A 16,651-nucleotide genomic window follows, 5' to 3' on the forward strand; every position below is an offset into this window, starting at 1 on the left:
TACTATTCAACTGGATTTTGATATGCTGTTTTAACCCCCAGTTTTTGCATGTAATAAAGTCAAGTTGACTAGTATTTAATCCTTGTAACACAGCATACATACCCAGGAAGAAGCATGCGAAACTCTGCTCAGGCAAAATTAAATTGGGCTACCATGTAATGTTTGATCTGCTGTTTTAACCCTGAGTTTTTGCATATAATAAACATCACATAGTAGTCACATTTCATACCGCCTGACCCAGGTTTCGCCTATTCTGCTTCTTCCTGGGTATGCACGCTGTGTTACAAGCATTAAATACTATTCAACTGATCAAAGTGTTTAAGTAAATGCATAAAAAATAGTTCCTTTTTAAATGTTCTTCAAATACATATATCCACTCGGATACTATTCACCCCTTCCCAGCATAGGACATATATAGTACGTCCATGTCTGGCCACAATGTAGGATGCCTCCTATGATGGTGCGCCTGTGAAAACCAGCCTGTGGCTGAACATCATAGGAGGCCATCGTTTTTTACTTAACTACTGCAAATTTGGGTATGGCAGAGTATAAGAGATTAAATGATCATAGATTCAGGTCTTGTAAGTGAACAAATAATTAAGTAAAAATTTATATCTTTTTTTAAAAATATTAAAAAAAATAAAAAAAAATTAAAATTTTGAATTGCCCCCATATTATACCATTAAAAATAAGGAAATAAGAAATCCTAATCAGATTGTCGGGGTGTGACTATGGGTATAGCAGGGAATCTGTGCTTCTTGTCAGGCTAGGAGGGGCCCTTGCATCCCTGATCTCAGAGATATCCCTGAAGGTGGAGATGTCTGGGCCACCTATCTGGCCCTGTTAGTGAGGGGTCCTGATCTTGTACTCGCCTAACCTGGTGAGGTGGATATATACACATATACATACATACTGCATATCTATCTATCTATATGTGTATATATGTGTGTATGTGTATATATGTGTGTGTGTATATGTATGTATGTATGTATGTATATATATATATATATATATATATATATATATATATATATATATATATATATATATATATATATATATATATATATATATATATATATATATATATACACACACATTATGAGACAGATCTCTCTCTCTCTTGCTCTCTAATAAATATAATTTATATATAATATTATATGTTTGTGTGTATGTATGTATGTATATGTGTGTGTGTGTATATATATATATATATATATATATATATATATATATATATACACACACATATACACACACATATACATACATACATACATACACACAAACATATAATATTATATATAAATTATATTTATTAGAGAGCAAGAGAGAGAGAGATCTGTCTCATAATGTGTGTGTATGTATGTATATATATATATATATATATATTATATAATATATATTGCAGAAACAACAGTTTATCAAATGGAAATGAACCGTTTCTTAAGCGTTGAATGCAAGGGGTTGTTAAAAAATAGAGTAACTGTTTCATATTTTAACTTCCTAGAAGACATTGAGGTTGTATTTGTACATGGAAACTGGGAAGCACGGGGATCATTCTCCCAAGCGGATGTCCACAGGCAGGTGGCCATCGTCTTCAGGACACCCGCCTACCAAGATGCAGAAATCCGGCACCCTGTGAAAGTCCAGATGCAGTTGAGAAGGCCATCCGACAAAGAAGTCAGCGAGCCGATGGAGTTCCAGTATCTCCCATATGAAGGTGTGTTGCATCGCATTAAAGGGGAGCAAATGTTTGGGTATTATGATTTGGTAAATGGATTAACCCTTTCTTACTAGCACCATTTTCTGAATAACAAAAACATTCTTTCTTTGTCGCTCTATTGGGAGACCCAGACAATTGGGTGTATAGGCTATGCCTCCGGAGGCAGCACAAAGTATTACACTTAAAAGTGTTAAGCCCCTCCCCTTCTGCCTATACACCCCCCGTGCTCCCACGGGCTCCTCAGTTTTTATGCTTTGTGCGAAGGAGGCAGACATGCACAGCACAGCTCCACAGATTGGTCAGCAGCAGCTGCTGACCAGGTCGGATGGAAGAAAAGTGGGCCCATATAGGGCCCCCAGCATGCTCCCTTCTCACCCCACTCTTGTCGGCGGTGTAGTTAAGGTTGAGGTATCCATTGCGGGTACGGAGGCTGGAGCCCACATGCTGTTTTCCTTCCCCATCCCCCTCAGGGCTCTGGGTGAAGTGGGATCCTATCGGTCTCCAGGCACTGAGACCGTGCTTCATCCACAACTCCTGTGGAGACTGCTGGATAGGAGCCGGGTTCCGTTCAGGGACATGGCCCTGCTATGTGAAGGTACTCTGTATCCCTGTAGGGACCGCGCACGGCAACACCTCAGCTTTGCTGGGTGTGCTAGTGCACCGGGGACCGCGGCGCTGACCGGGTCTATATGTGCCATTACACACTCAGCGTCGCTGAGTGTGTTTATATGTAGGGGCTACCGCGCTAACCGCCGCTGCCATGTGAAACTGCGGCGCGGCTGGGACTTGTAGTTCGCCGGGGACTTCGGCGTCGGCCGCACTTTTACGGCGGCGACGCTTATACTCGAGTCCCCGGCTTTCTTGCGGCCTAGCTTCCTTTTTCCCGCCCTCAACCCTGACAGGCAGGGGAAGGGCGGGACGCTGCACGGAAGAGAGGGACAAACGAGCAGCATGAGGGCTGGAGCATGCTTTGCATACTCCACTCCCCTCACTGTGCACTGTGTGAGACGCCCACGGCTCCCTCCTCTCGTCAGGACGCCGCAGCCATTTCCTGTCAGCTCCTCCGACGCTGCAGAGAGGGACAAACCCTGGGAAACCCAGACACGGTCTCTGGTGGCCCCACAACCGCTTTAGGCGGCTGGTAAGCAGCACCTGTTGGTGCTAGCCCCATGGTGCTGTAGTGTAGTGATACATTCTGTGTTATTACTATATACTTTACACTGTATGAGCACAGTTCATTATGGCTATTTACCCTTTTGTGTTAATCAGGGAAAACAATAGCATGGCGCCCACAAAGACAGGGGTGCCAAAAAACGGGATTATTATGCTGCCTGCGCCGCTTGTACGACCCAGCTGCCGGCAGGTCCCATTGACCCTCATTGTGTGCAATGTGTGGCCCCTGTGACTCTTCTTCAGCCAGAGCATCTGCTAAGAGGGGCCCAGGGGGAGACACCTGTTGACACGGTCCTTAGTGACGGGGATGGAGTTTGCAAAACTCTCTGAGACTATGGCTGAGATACTAGAAGCCTTGCAGTCCAGGCCGGTATCTCAGCAAAGGGACTCTGTTGAATCATTGTTCCCTGGCCCCCCTCAATTGGACCAACAATGTCCTCCCGGGATACATTCCAGGCTGAGGGTTCTGACTTAGACCCCAGCCCCAGACCGACTAAGCGGGCTCGCTTAGAATTTCCCTCGACATCATGTTGTTCAGGGTCTCAGCGGGGGGGATCTCTGGTTGATGATGCGGAGACAGCTGATCAGGATTCTGATCCTGAGGGCGCTCTCAATCGTAATACTCCAGACGGGGACGACATAGTGAACGATCTTATTGCGTCCATCAATCAAATGCTGGATATTTCTCCCTCAGCTCCTCCGGCGGAGGAGTCAGATTATCAGCAGGAGTAATTCCGCTTCAGGTTCCCCAAGCGTACACCGAGTATGTTTCTAGACCATTCAGTCCAGAATCACCATGCTTGTCCAGATAAGCGTTTTTTCTTAGCGCCTTAAGGATACACGTTGTCCTTTTCCACCTGACGTGGTTAAAGGTTGGACTCAGTGTCTCAGAGTGGACCCTCCAATCTCACAGACTGGCGGCTAGATCATTACTTGCAGTGGAAGATGGAGCCTCGCTCAAAGATGCCACTGACGGGCAGATGGAGCTCTGGTTGAAATCCATCTATGAAGCTATTGGAGCTTCTTTTGTCCCAGCATTCGCAGCCGTATGGGCGCTACAAGCTATCTCAGCAGGTCAAGCGCAAATTGAAGCAGCCACATGCACGGCCGCGCCACAAGTGGCATCCATTACCTCCCAAACCTCGGCAACGCTATTAGTGCTGTCCTGGACTCTGCGAGCTGTACGGCGGTTGCGGCCGCCAAATCGGTGGTACTCCGCAGGGCCTTATGGCTACGGGAATGGAAGGCAGATTCTGCTTCCAAAAAAGCGCTTAACCAGTTTGCCAATTTGTGGCGACAGGTTGTTTGGCGAGCGTCTGGATGAAGTCATCAAACAATCCAAGGGAAAGGATACATCCTTACCCCAGTCCCAACCAAACATATCCCAACAGAGGAGAGGGCAGTCGAGGTTTCGCTCCTCTCGGGGCGCGGGCAGGTCCCAATTCTCCTCGTCCACAAGGTCTCAGAAAGACAAAGGAGCTCTGATGCATGGCGGTCTAAGTCACGTCCTAAACAGACCACCGGGGGCGCCGCTACCAAAGCGGCTTCCTCATGACTTTCGGCCTCCGCTAGTAGCATCCTCGGTCGGTGGCAGGCTCTCCGCTTTTGCGACACCGGGCTGCCGCAAATAAAAGACCGCTGGGTGAGAGTTATTCTGTCTCACGGTTACGAGATAGAGTTTACCTCTCGTCCCCCGACTCGATTCTTCAGGTCATCCCCGCCTCCCGAGCGAGCCGAGGCTCCTCTGCAGGCGCGGCGCACTCTGACGGCTGAAGGAGTGGTGATCCCTGTTCCTCTTCAGCAACAGAGCCACGGTTTTTACTCCAACTTGTTGGTGGTCTCAAAGAAGGACGGGTCTTTCCGTCCTGTCCTGGACCTGAAACTGCTCAACAGACGGGTAAAAACCAGGCGGTTCCGGATGGAATCCCTCCGCTCCGTCATCGCCTCAATGTCCCAAGGAGATTTCCTGGCATCAATCGATATCAAAAATGCTTATCCCCATGTACCGATTGCTCCAGAGCACCAGCGCTTCTTGCGCTTCGCCATAGGACACGAATACCTGCAATTCGTGGCACTGCCGTTCGGCCTGGCAACAGCCCCACGGGTTTTTACCAAGGTTATGGCTACTGTAGTAGCGCTCCTACACTCCCTGGGTCACTCGGTGATCCAGTATTTGTACGATCTGTTGATCAAGGCACCCTCTCTAGAGGCATGCCAACGCAGCCTTGACGCTACCCTGGAGACTCTCCAGGGTTTCGGGTGGATCATCATTTTTCCAAAGTCAAATCTGACACCGGCCCAATCGCTGACATATCTTGGCACGAAGTTTCATACTCTCAGCGATAGTGAAGCTTCCGCTGATCAAACAGCAGTCACTACGGAAAGGGGTACAATCTCTCCTTCAAGGCCAGTCACACCCCGTGAGGCGCCTCACGCACTTCCTGGGGAAGATGGTGACAGCAATGGAGGCAGTCCCTTTCGCGCAATTTCACCTGCGTCCCCTTCAATGGGACATCCTATGCAAATGGGACAGGAAGCCGACGTCCCTCGTCAGGACCGTCTCCCTCTCTCAGACGACCAAAGCTTCCCTTCGGTGGTGGCTTCTTCCCACTTCATTAGCGAAGGGGAAATCTTTCCTACCCCCATCCTGGGAAGTAGTCACGACGGACGCGAGTCTGTCAGGGTGGGGAGCGGTTTTTCTCCACCACAGGGCTTAGGGTACGTGGACCCAGCAAGAGTCCTCGCTTCAGATCAATGTTCTGGAAATACGGGCAGTGTATCTTGCCCTGAAAGTGTTCCAGCAGTGGCTGGAAGGCAAGCAGATCAGAATTCAGTCGGACAATTCCACAGTGGTGGCATACATCAACCACCAAGGCGGCACACGCAGTCGGCAAGCCTCCCAGGAAGTCCGGCGGATTTTGATGTGGGTGGAAGCCACGGCCTCCACCATCTCTGCAGTTCACATTCCAGGCGTGGAACACTGGGAAGCGGATTATCTCAGTCGCCAGGGCATGGACACAGGGGAATGGTCCCTTCACCCGGGCGTGTTTCAGGAGATCTGTTGCCGCTGGGGGGTGCCGGACGTCGACTTCATGGCGTCCCGGCACAATAACAAGGTACCGACGTTCATGGCACGGTCTCAAGATCCCAGAGCTCTGGCGGCAGACGCCTTAGTTCAGGATTGGTCGCAGTTTCAGCTCCCTTATGTGTTCCTCCGCTGGCACTGTTGCCCAGTGTGTTACGCAAGATCAGGGCCGACTGCCGCCGCGTCATCCTCGTCGCTCCAGACTGGCCGAGGAGGTCGTGGTACCCGGATCTGTGGCATCTCACGGTCGGCCAACCGTGGGCACTACCAGACCGACCAGACTTGCTATCTCAAGGGCCGTTTTTTCCATCTCAATTCTGTGGCCCTCAACCTGACTGTGTGGCCATTGAGTCCTGGATCCTAGCGTCTTCAGGATTATCTCAAGACGTCATTGCCACTATGAGACAGGCTAGGAAACCAACGTCCGCCAAGATCTACCACAGGACGTGGAAAATTTTCCTGTCGTGGTGCTCTGCTCAGGGTTCTTCTCCCTGGCACTTTGCCTTGCCCATTTTTTCTGTCCTTCCTTCAATCTGGACTGGAAAAGGGTTTGTCGCTCAACTCCCTTAAGGGACAAGTCTCAGCGCTCTCTGTGTTTTTTCCAGAAGCGCCTAGCCAGACTTCCACAGGTACGCACGTTCCTGCAGGGGGTTTGTCACATCGTTCCTCCTTACAAGCTGACGTTAGAACCCTGGATTCTGAACAGGGTGCTGCTGGTTCTTTAGAAATCACCATTCGAGACAATGAGAGATATTTCTCTCTCTCACGCCTTTCGCAGAAAGGGTTTTTTCTAGTAGCAGTCACTTCACTTCGGAGAGTGTCCGAGCTAGCAGCGCTGTCATGCAGAGCCCCTTTCCTGGTTGTTCACCAGGACAAGGTGGTTCTGCGTCCGGTTCCGGACTTTCTCTCTAAGGTGGTATCCCCCTTTCATCTCAATCAGGATATCTCCTTACCTTCTTTTTGTCCTCATCCAGTTCACCAATGTGAAAAGGATTTGCACTTGTTAGATCTGGTGAGAGCACTCAGACTCTACATTTCTCGTACGGCGCCCCTGCGCCGCTTGGATGCACTCTTTGTCCTTGTCGCTGGCCAGCGTAAAGGGTCACAGGCTTCCAAATCAACCTTGGCTCGGTGGATCAAGGAGCCAATTCTCGAAGTCTACCGTTCGGCTGGGCTTCCGGTTCCCTCAGGGCTGAAGGCCCATTCTACCAGAGCCGTGGGTGCGTCCTGGGCTTTGAGACACCAGGATACGGCTCAGCAGGTGTGTCAGGCGGCTACCTGGTCGAGCCTGCACACTTTCACGAAACACTATCAGTTACATACCTATGCTTCGGCGGATGCCAGCCTAGGTAGACGAGTCCTTCAGGCGGCGATTGTGCACCTGTAGGAAGAGGCCGTTTTACGGCTCTCTTACGAGGTATTATTTTACCCACCCAGGGATTGCTTTTGGACATCCCAATTGTCTGGGTCTCCCAATAGAGCGACAAAGAAGAAGGGAATTTTGTTTACTTACCGTAAATTCCTTTTCTTCTAGCTCTAATTGGGAGACCCAGCACCCGCCCCTGTTTTTTTGTGTACACATGTAGTTCATGTTGAATGGTTTCAGTTCTCCGATATTCCTTCGGATCGAAGTTACTTTAAACCAGTTTGATTCTTTTTCCTCCTTCTTGCTTTTGCACCAAAACTGAGGAGCCCGTGGGAGCACGGGGGGTGTATAGGCAGAAGGGGAGGGGCTTAACACTTTTGAGTGTAATACTTTGTGCTGCCTCCGGAGGCATAGCCTATACACCCAATTGTCTGGGTCTCCCAATTAGAGCTAGAAGAAAAGGAATTTACGGTAAGTAAACAAAATTCCCTTCATTCCACTGCCAAAATATTGTGCCCCAATATTATAAATAACTCTCACATTTTAAAAACTCCTTAGTGCACTTTACATGTTAGCGCAATATTGTGTGAGTGTATAAACAAAACACAAAAAAAATAAAAATGTATAAGATTCATCCAAATCTGGGAAATTAAAGTTTCGTAAGACAGAGAAATTTTGTAATTTTTTTTTGTATTTTATTGTTTAGGCGATCTTCATCATATTGAAGAAAAAAGAAAAAGAAGTTTGGAAAGTTTCAAGCATATTGTGAAAAAGAGTCCCTTTGGTGGTAAGCATGCTTTGTGCCTTTTTGCAATTTGTTACCACGTATAGAGTTTTCTGTGTTGTGCCTTGTTTGGATATCACTTTGGTTTTTTTTTTTACTTGATTTCTGAGTTTCCTACTTGCTTACTTGGAAACTTGTAACATGAATGAAATATATGCCCAGGAGATGTGATATGAGCAGACCATATTCCTGTACGGTCAGACACGGCCATTACACAGTACATGGCACGGACACCTTTTTAAAATTAACTCAGCCCAGAAACTTTTTTTTTTTTAAACTTATTCAATCGCGAAACTAATTATTGATTTAAAATGAACTTTGTTTGGGGAACTTATTATTATTTTTTTTATTATAATAATAATAATATCTATTAATTAAAACAAACTTTAAATTTAACTTTTGTTTGTGGGAAAACTCCTTAACAGCTACCAATTTTGTATACTTTTCAAAACGGCCAATAAGTACAAATGTGTGTCAAATAAAAAGCGGAAAATAAACTGGGATGTCTGTAAAAAGCTGGACAGGGAGGGGAGAACTGAATGGAATAGACTCTTAATTTATCTTTTCATTGTCAACATTGTCCTATTCTTTCATTGTTTTGTTTTCCCACCCCGCCCAACATCATTTTGTCTCGCCCATATTTTTTTTTTTTTCCTCTTTTCCTTTTCCCCCTCCTTTTTTCCTTTTCCCCCTCCTTTTTCCCTTTTTCCCCCTCTTTTCCCTTTTCCCCCTCCTTTCCCCTTTTCCCCCTCCTTGTTCTCTTTTCCCCCTCCTTGTTCTCTTTTCCCCCTCTTTTTCCCTTTTCCCCCTCCCTTTTCCCCCTCCTTTTCCCTTTTCCCCCTCCTTTTCCCTTTTCCCCCTCCTTTTCCCTTTTCCCCCTCCTTTTCCCTTTTCCCCCTCCTTTTCCCTTTTCCCCCTCCTTTTCCCTTTTCCCCCTCCTTGTTCTCTTTTCCCCCTCTTTTTCCCTTTTCCCCCTCCCTTTTCCCCCTCCTTTTCCCTTTTCCCCCTCCTTTTCCCTTTTCCCCCTCCTTTTCCCTTTTCCCCCTCCTTTTCCCTTTTCCCCCTCCTTTTCCCTTTTCCCCCTCCTTTTCCCTTTCCCCCTCCTTTTCCCTTTCCCCCTCCTTTTTCCCCCTTTCCCCCTCCTTTTTCCCCCTTTCCCCCTCCTTTTTCCCCCTTTCCCCCTCCTTTTTCCCCCTTTCCCCCTCCTTTTTCCCCCTTTCCCCCCTCCCTTTTTCCCCTTTCCCCCTCCCTTTTTCCCCTTTCCCCCTCCTTTCCCCCTCCTTTTTCCCCCTTTCCCCCTCCTTTTTCCCCCTTTCCCCCTCCTTTTTCCCCCTTTCCCCCCTCCTTTTTCCCCCTTTCCCCCCTCCTTTTTCCCCCTTTCCCCCCTCCTTTTTCCCCCTTTCCCCCCTCCCTTTTTCCCCCTTTCCCCCCTCCCTTTTTCCCCCTTTCCCCCCTCCCTTTTTCCCCCTTTCCCCCCTCCCTTTTCCCCCTCCTTTTCCTTTCTCCTTTTTTTTTTTTTTTTTTCCTTGTAAATCCTTTCAAAACCATATTGACGCGTGACATGTTTAGAGCAAACTTTTTAAAAACAATGTCTGATTTCTCCTTTTGTAGGGACTGAATTAAAGAACCAACGAAAAATTGCTATTCCAAACCGAAATATTCTAAAGACTGGTATGTATGGTTACGGTGCCTGTAGTATTTTTGTACTATGACATCCAGGTTTTTGTTAATTGCCATGTAAGTTACAAATTATGGTTTATTTATATGCAGTACTGTGCAGAAGCTTTTAGGCAATAGTGGATAAAATAATGCTGCAAAGTAAAAATACTTTAAAAAAAAAAATAAAAAATATAGACCATAACAAGACAAAAGGTAATTATAGTGCATCAACAAGGTCTCTATCAGGCAAAGATTGCAAAGCAGGCTGGGGTTTGAAGATGTGCTGGTCAAGCTCTTTATGGAGAAGCACCAAGAAATGAGCAATGATGCAGTAGTCGGCCAAGGAAACTTAGTGGAGCAGATAAAACACATCATGCTTACTTCCCTTTAAAATTGGACGATATTCAGCAGTGCCATCAGTTCAGTACAATCAGCATCCACTGGGAGATTTATTGTTTAGAGATGTCTGGACAAAAATGGTCTTAATTAAAGATGAGATCTCTTTATGCAACCTTCACGCACCTTCGTCCAGTTCCGAGCACTGTGGCCATGAACAGGCGCTGCACACATTTTCTGCGCTTCCAGGTTCCTCGGTGCAGCGTTTGTCATGTGGTGTCATCTGTGTGCGGTGCGGCAGACCGGTGATGACGAGCCAGGACAGGAAATTTGTTGAACTCTTAGCCAGAACCAAAGTGCACTGATCCGGACCATGGTTGCATGAAGCTATCCACCCATCACTAGTCTTCATGGAAGAATTGCGGCCAAAACCCATCCCTTCGACATGGAAACAAGGAGGCCAAGTGACTTGGCGAAGCACAAAGACCTAGGAACTGAAGGGCAGAAAAATTGTACCAAGTGCTCATGACTGATGAGCCAAATGTATTTGGCTGTAACACTAGACTATTTGTTTGCCGAAGGGCTGGAGAACGGCACAATGAGTGTCTGCAGAACCAGAGAGGGACAGTGGAGGGTACTTGCAAGTTTGTCGCTGCATTTTAGCAAATTGAGTTGGGGATTTGATGGAGGATTAATGGTGTCCTCAACTCTGAGAAATACAGGCAGATACTTATCCAACAAGGAGATGGATGTGCAGTACCCGGCTGCGGCTGCTCTCGGAAGACGGGGCAGCTCCTGGCTGCGCTTCTGGGACCGAGAACAGCTGATCAGCGGGGGTGCCTGGTGTCCGACCCCGGCTGATCAGACATTGATGACCTATCCTAAGGATAAGCCAACAATGTAAAAGTAGTGCACAACCCCTTTAACCCCTGGATTTATAACTTACTACATAGACTCTTCTCACCTCCACCAGACTGACTCCAAACACTAAGCCTTTACTTACACCACATCTATATTTCTAACAGAAACCTTAAAGGGAACCTGTCATCAGAAATTTAGCTATAAAGCTAAAAGTTCCCCCCTCTGCAGCTCCTGGGCTGCATTCTAGGAAGCTTCCTATAGTTTTTTTGGCACCTTTTATACCAAAATAAACACTTTGTAAACTGGTACCTTTTTCGTATGCAAATTTCTAAAATCGTCCATGGGGGCGGGCTGCCTGGGGTCCGTTGCTGTCCTCCTGTAGATTTACGCCGCCCCCGAACGCTGAATTTCAAAAGCTCAGGACGCCGCCCCTGGGTGCCCGTGGTCCCGCGCATGCGCTGTTCCACTGTAGCGGTGCCGTGCACGTGTGACCGCTAGTGACGCTTTGCGCGGGCACGAGGTTATGGGCGGCGCTGTGAGTGTCATCAGTAAGTGCCGCCCATAACCTCGTGACCACACTTTCCCCTATGACTCCAGCGTTATGCGCAAGCGCTCGCTGGCCTGATGCCCGGACGTCCCCTCCTTCCCATCCTGCTCAGCAGCAGGAAATAGATGGGAAGAATGCAGCCCAGGAGCTGCAGAGGGGGGAACTTTTAGCTTTATAGCTAAATTTCTGATGACAGGTTCCCTTTAATTTCCTTGGAGACATCACCCCATCTTCCTCAGGCACAAATGTCCTATTGTAACATCTCCTAAATGTTGCTCTGTTGTCTCAGTAATTAATTTGTAAACCAGCCTGAAGAAGGAGGCTTTGTGTTTTCGAAGCTGCAAATATACCTATTGTGATTGGCCAATAAAGTAGTCACTCCTAGAAGACGTTTGTCATTTTTGGGCATAAAAGTATTTACATCGACTTTGCATTTTGGTAATTAGTAAACACTCCACTAATTCTTCTATTTTAGAAGGTATTTTTACTTTGCAGTATTTTTTTTTTCTACGCCTACCTAAAGTTTTGCACATTATGATACGTTGTAAACAAAAATGTGGGTTCCTTGCATTAAAAGGGTGGTTACTACTCTGGAATAGTGGCCACATCTCTGTAAAACTGATAGGGAAGGCTTTTTCTAAATGCATTGATCAACCAATTCTGCCTCTGAGTGGCGCTATTGCAATCCACTCATCCCCATCATGTGACACCGTCCCCCCCCCCCCCCCTCGGGCTCTGTGACATCTGATATCCGGTGATGTCACGTCAACTTTCAGTTGACCCGACATCAGTGAGGCCGGCCCCAGTCTTCATGATTTGGGTTGTGGGTGGAGTTTCACTGCTTGTCTCAGCCCGGCATCTCACACGCTTTCTCCTTCGCTGAAGAGCACTGCAAGCAGGAGCGATGCTGGGCTGTGACGAGCGGCGAAACACCGCCCATTGTCCAATCACTCACAGAGACTGGGGCCTGCCGCGGTGATGTCAGGTCAACTGGAAGTTGACGTGACATCACCAGATCTCAGGAGTCACAGACCCCGGGGGTCACACAGTGAGGGTGAGCGGACCACAATAGCGCCACTCACAGGCAGAATTAGCAACACAAGGTATTTAAAAAAACCCTCCCCTATCAATTTTACAGAGATGTGGTCACTACTGTAGAGTAGTGAACCAGCCCTTAATTGGCTGGTACCTTCTTGAAACCTATTATAGTCCAGTAAATTAATCACATTTTCCCAGGAAAAATATTAAAACTGATCATTGAAAGCCATGCTTTATAGTCTTAACTTCATTCCCAATTCCATGCCTTGTCTACACTAGTATGTTACTCAGGTGGTTATCATAGAGGAGCAGTGCTCACTAGTGATGAGCGAGCACTACCATGCTCAGGTGCTCAGTACTCGTAACTAGTGATAAGCGGGCACTACCATGCTCAGGTGCTCTGTACTCGTAACTAGTGATGAGCGGGCACTACCATGCTCAGGTGCTCAGTACTCGTAACTAGTGATGAGCGGGCACTACCATGCTCGGGTGCTCAGTACTGGTAACTAGTGATGAGCGAGCACTACCATGCTCAGGTGCTCAGTACTCTTAACTAGTGATAAGCGGGCACTACCATGCTCAGGTGCTCAGTACTCGTAACTAGTGATGAGCGGGCACTACCATGCTCGGGTGCTATGTACTCGTAACTAGTGAGGAGCGGGCACTACCATGCTCGGGTGCTCAGTACTCGTAACTAGTGATGAGCGAGCACTACCATGCTCGGGTGCTCAGTACTCGTTACTAGTGATGAGCGAGCACTACCATGCTCGGGTGCTCAGTACTCGTAACTAGTGATGAGCGGCCACTACCATGCTCGGGTGCTCTGTATTCGTAACTAGTGATGAGCGAGCACTACCATGCTCGGGTGCTCGGTATTTGTAACTAGTGATGAGCGAGCACTACCATGCTTGGGTGCTCAATACTAGTAACTAGTGATGAGCGAGCACTACCATGCTCGGGTGCTCAATACTAGTAACTAGTGATGAGCGAGCACTACCATGCTCAGGTGCTCAGTACTCGTAACAAGCACTTGTTACCCTCAAATGGGCTTGACTCATTTACCAAGTATAATGAAAGTTGAGCATTTTTCTGAAAAAGCTTCTAGGAAAAATAATGGAGTTCCCCATTGACTTCCATTGCACTTGGTACACGAGTAAAGCCCTTGAGAATGTCTAATTGGTCGTTACGAGTACCAAGCCCCTGAGCATGGTAGTGCCCGCTCATCACTAGTGATTACGTTTTACAACACTCCTTGCTAATGATTCTATTTGTTTTCTTAGAACCTTTAGCCACATCTGTTCAGAGGAACCCTCCGATGCCTATGCAGATCGTTCCCTCCATCTCTCCATACCCAGTTAATGTGGTGAAAGCAGACCCTGGGAATTCGATGGCCTCGCTCTTCACTGTAAATGCGAATGATTTCAGCAACCTGGGCTTCTCTCCTCTACCTCCTGCTCCACAGCCTTCGGCTTTCGTAGAGGAACGTTTGGACTCTGTGTTGGGCTATCCTTCCTTCACAGATGATGGAACTATTGACCTAGGAAACATGCTGCAGAATGATCCGGACAGTCATTGTGCAAGTCTCAGTTCTATTGACAATAGTGATTTTGGACAACTTCTCAGTGAATCTCAGTCTTCAAGTACTCTATCACAAGGTCTACATGAGCCTGGGACGAGCCACAGCACCCTCATGGCCTATCCGGAATCTATTACTAGGCTCATGGCTACTGGACCTAATGAGGCGGCAGGAAGCGAAAATTCAGACCGCCTCGACAGTGGACTATTGAATGGGTTGTATGACATGCAACAGGGAGAATGTTTAAGCTCTATTATGGATCTTGACTTTGCATCTTTAATGGGCGCAATGAAATGAAACCTACTCCTACGAGGGCACTATACGTGACTCAGTGCTGAGCGACACATTCACACACAAGGATCTCCTCAAGACAACAGAGGTCTAACGAAAAATGCTGTCGTCTTGTTCTTACTGAAACTCCGATTGTGCTGGCCCAATTATATTCACATCAGTTTGAGAAGAAGCTTGGTTTTGGAAAACGACCATAAAGTCTGGAAATCACCGGCAGACACTGGGGCTTTATGATTTTTGGAATTTTCAACAGAAAGTGCAATTTTCATCAACTTAGGGGGCTTTGTACTTTTATACTCTAATTTGTGAATTTTAATTCATGAGGCTTTCAAATGAATCTACACAATTTCTGTAAGTTCTTATGTAATGAATATATTGTTGGTGAAAGAAGGAGGACCGGGTTATCAATACTTTTCCTAATTTGCTGAAAACTAGCAATATTATCAACTTACCAATAAGTGTGTGTGTGTGTACTTACGCACGCATGTATGTATGTATGTATGTATGTATGTATGTACACACGTGTGAATGTGTGTATGTATAAATAGTATGTGTGTGTAAAAAATAAAGTTAGTGTGTATGTATAATATATGTATTTGTGTATAATATATATTATATAAAAGAGTGTGTGTATGTATGTGTATGTGTATATATGTGTGTATATAATTATACACAGTTAGGTCCAGAAATATTTGGACAGTGACACAATTTTCGCGAGTTGGGCTCTGCATGCCACCACATTGGATTTGAAATGAAACCTCTACAACAGAATTCAAGTGCAGATTGTAACGTTTAATTTGAAGGTTTGAACAAAAATATCTGATAGAAATTGTAGGAATTGTCACATTTCTTTACAAACACTCCACATTTTAGGGGGTCAAAAGTAATTGGACAAATAAACCAAACCCAAACAAAATATTTTTATTTTCAATATTTTGTTGCGAATTTTTTGGAGACAATCACTGCCTTAAGTCTAGAACCCATGGACATCACCAAACGCTGGGTTTCCTCCTTCTTAATGCTTTGCCAGGCCTTTACAGCCGCAGCCTTCAGGTCTTGCTTGTTTGTGGGTCTTTCCGTCTTAAGTCTGGATTTGAGCAAGTGAAATGCATGCTCAATTGGGTTAAGATCTGGTGATTGACTTGGCCATTGCAGAATGTTCCACTTTTTTGCACTCATGAACTCCTGGGTAGCTTTGGCTGTATGCTTGGGGTCATTGTCCATCTGTACTATGAAGCGCCGTCCGATCAACTTTGCGGCATTTGGCTGAATCTGGGCTGAAAGTATATCCCTGTACACTTCAGAATTCATCCGGCTACTCTTGTCTGCTGTTATGTCATCAATAAACACAAGTGACCCAGTGCCATTGAAAGCCATGCATGCCCATGCCATCACGTTGCCTCCACCATGTTTTACAGAGGATGTGGTGTGCCTTGGATCATGTGCCGTTCCCTTTCTTCTCCAAACTTTTTTCTTCCCATCATTCTGGTACAGGTTGATCTTTGTCTCATCTGTCCATAGAATACTTTTCCAGAACTGAGCTGGCTTCATGAGGTGTTTTTCAGCAAATTTAACTCTGGCCTGTCTATTTTTGGAATTGATGAATGGTTTGCATCTAGATGTGAACCCTTTGTATTTACTTTCATGGAGTCTTCTCTTTACTGTTGACTTAGAGACAGATACACCTACTTCACTGAGAGTGTTCTGGACTTCAGCTGATGTTGTGAACGGGTTCTTCTTCACCAAAGAAAGTATGCGGCGATCATCCACCACTGTTGTCATCCGTGGACGCCCAGGCCTTTTTGCGTTCCCAAGCTCACCAGTCAATTCCTTTTTTCTCAGAATGTACCCGACTGTTGATTTTGCTACTGCAAGCATGTCTGCTATCTCTCTGATGGATTTTTTTTCTTTTTTTTTTCAGCCTCAGGATGTTCTGCTTCACCTCAATTGAGAGTTCCTTAGACCGCATGTTGTCTGGTCACAGCAACAGCTTCCAAATGCAAAACCACACACCTGTAATCAACTCCAGACCTTTTAACTACTTCATTGATTACAGGTTAACGAGGGAGACGCCTTCAGAGTTAATTGCAGCCCTTAGAGTCCCTTGTCCAATTACTTTTGGTCCCTTGAAAAAGAGGAGGCTATGCATTACAGAGCTATGATTCCTAAACCCTTTCTCCGATTTGGATGTGAAAACTCTCATATTGCA

The 16,651-nt window shown here is 46.5% G+C and overlaps 1 protein-coding gene across 2 annotated transcripts in view; it reads left to right on the top strand.

Annotated features, from left to right (window-relative positions):
• RELA (RELA proto-oncogene, NF-kB subunit) overlaps positions 1 to 15,201 on the top strand; it is a 49,976-nt gene extending 34,775 nt beyond the window's left edge. Inside the window, exons 8-11 of one of the 2 annotated variants that reach the window (XM_075325649.1) lie at positions 1,511 to 1,723; positions 8,057 to 8,137; positions 9,746 to 9,805; positions 13,856 to 15,201. In XM_075325649.1, the coding sequence (XP_075181764.1) occupies positions 1,511 to 1,723; positions 8,057 to 8,137; positions 9,746 to 9,805; positions 13,856 to 14,448 (947 nt within the window). In that variant the 3' untranslated portion in view covers positions 14,449 to 15,201. The remainder of the gene's footprint in view (positions 1 to 1,510; positions 1,724 to 8,056; positions 8,138 to 9,745; positions 9,806 to 13,855) is intronic. The other variant, XM_075325650.1, reaches the window with a different exon arrangement.
• Positions 15,202 to 16,651: the final 1,450 nt, after the last annotated feature.

The sequence above is a fragment of the Anomaloglossus baeobatrachus genome, chromosome 10 (assembly GCF_048569485.1).
Source record: "Anomaloglossus baeobatrachus isolate aAnoBae1 chromosome 10, aAnoBae1.hap1, whole genome shotgun sequence".
NCBI lineage: Eukaryota > Metazoa > Chordata > Amphibia > Anura > Aromobatidae > Anomaloglossus > Anomaloglossus baeobatrachus.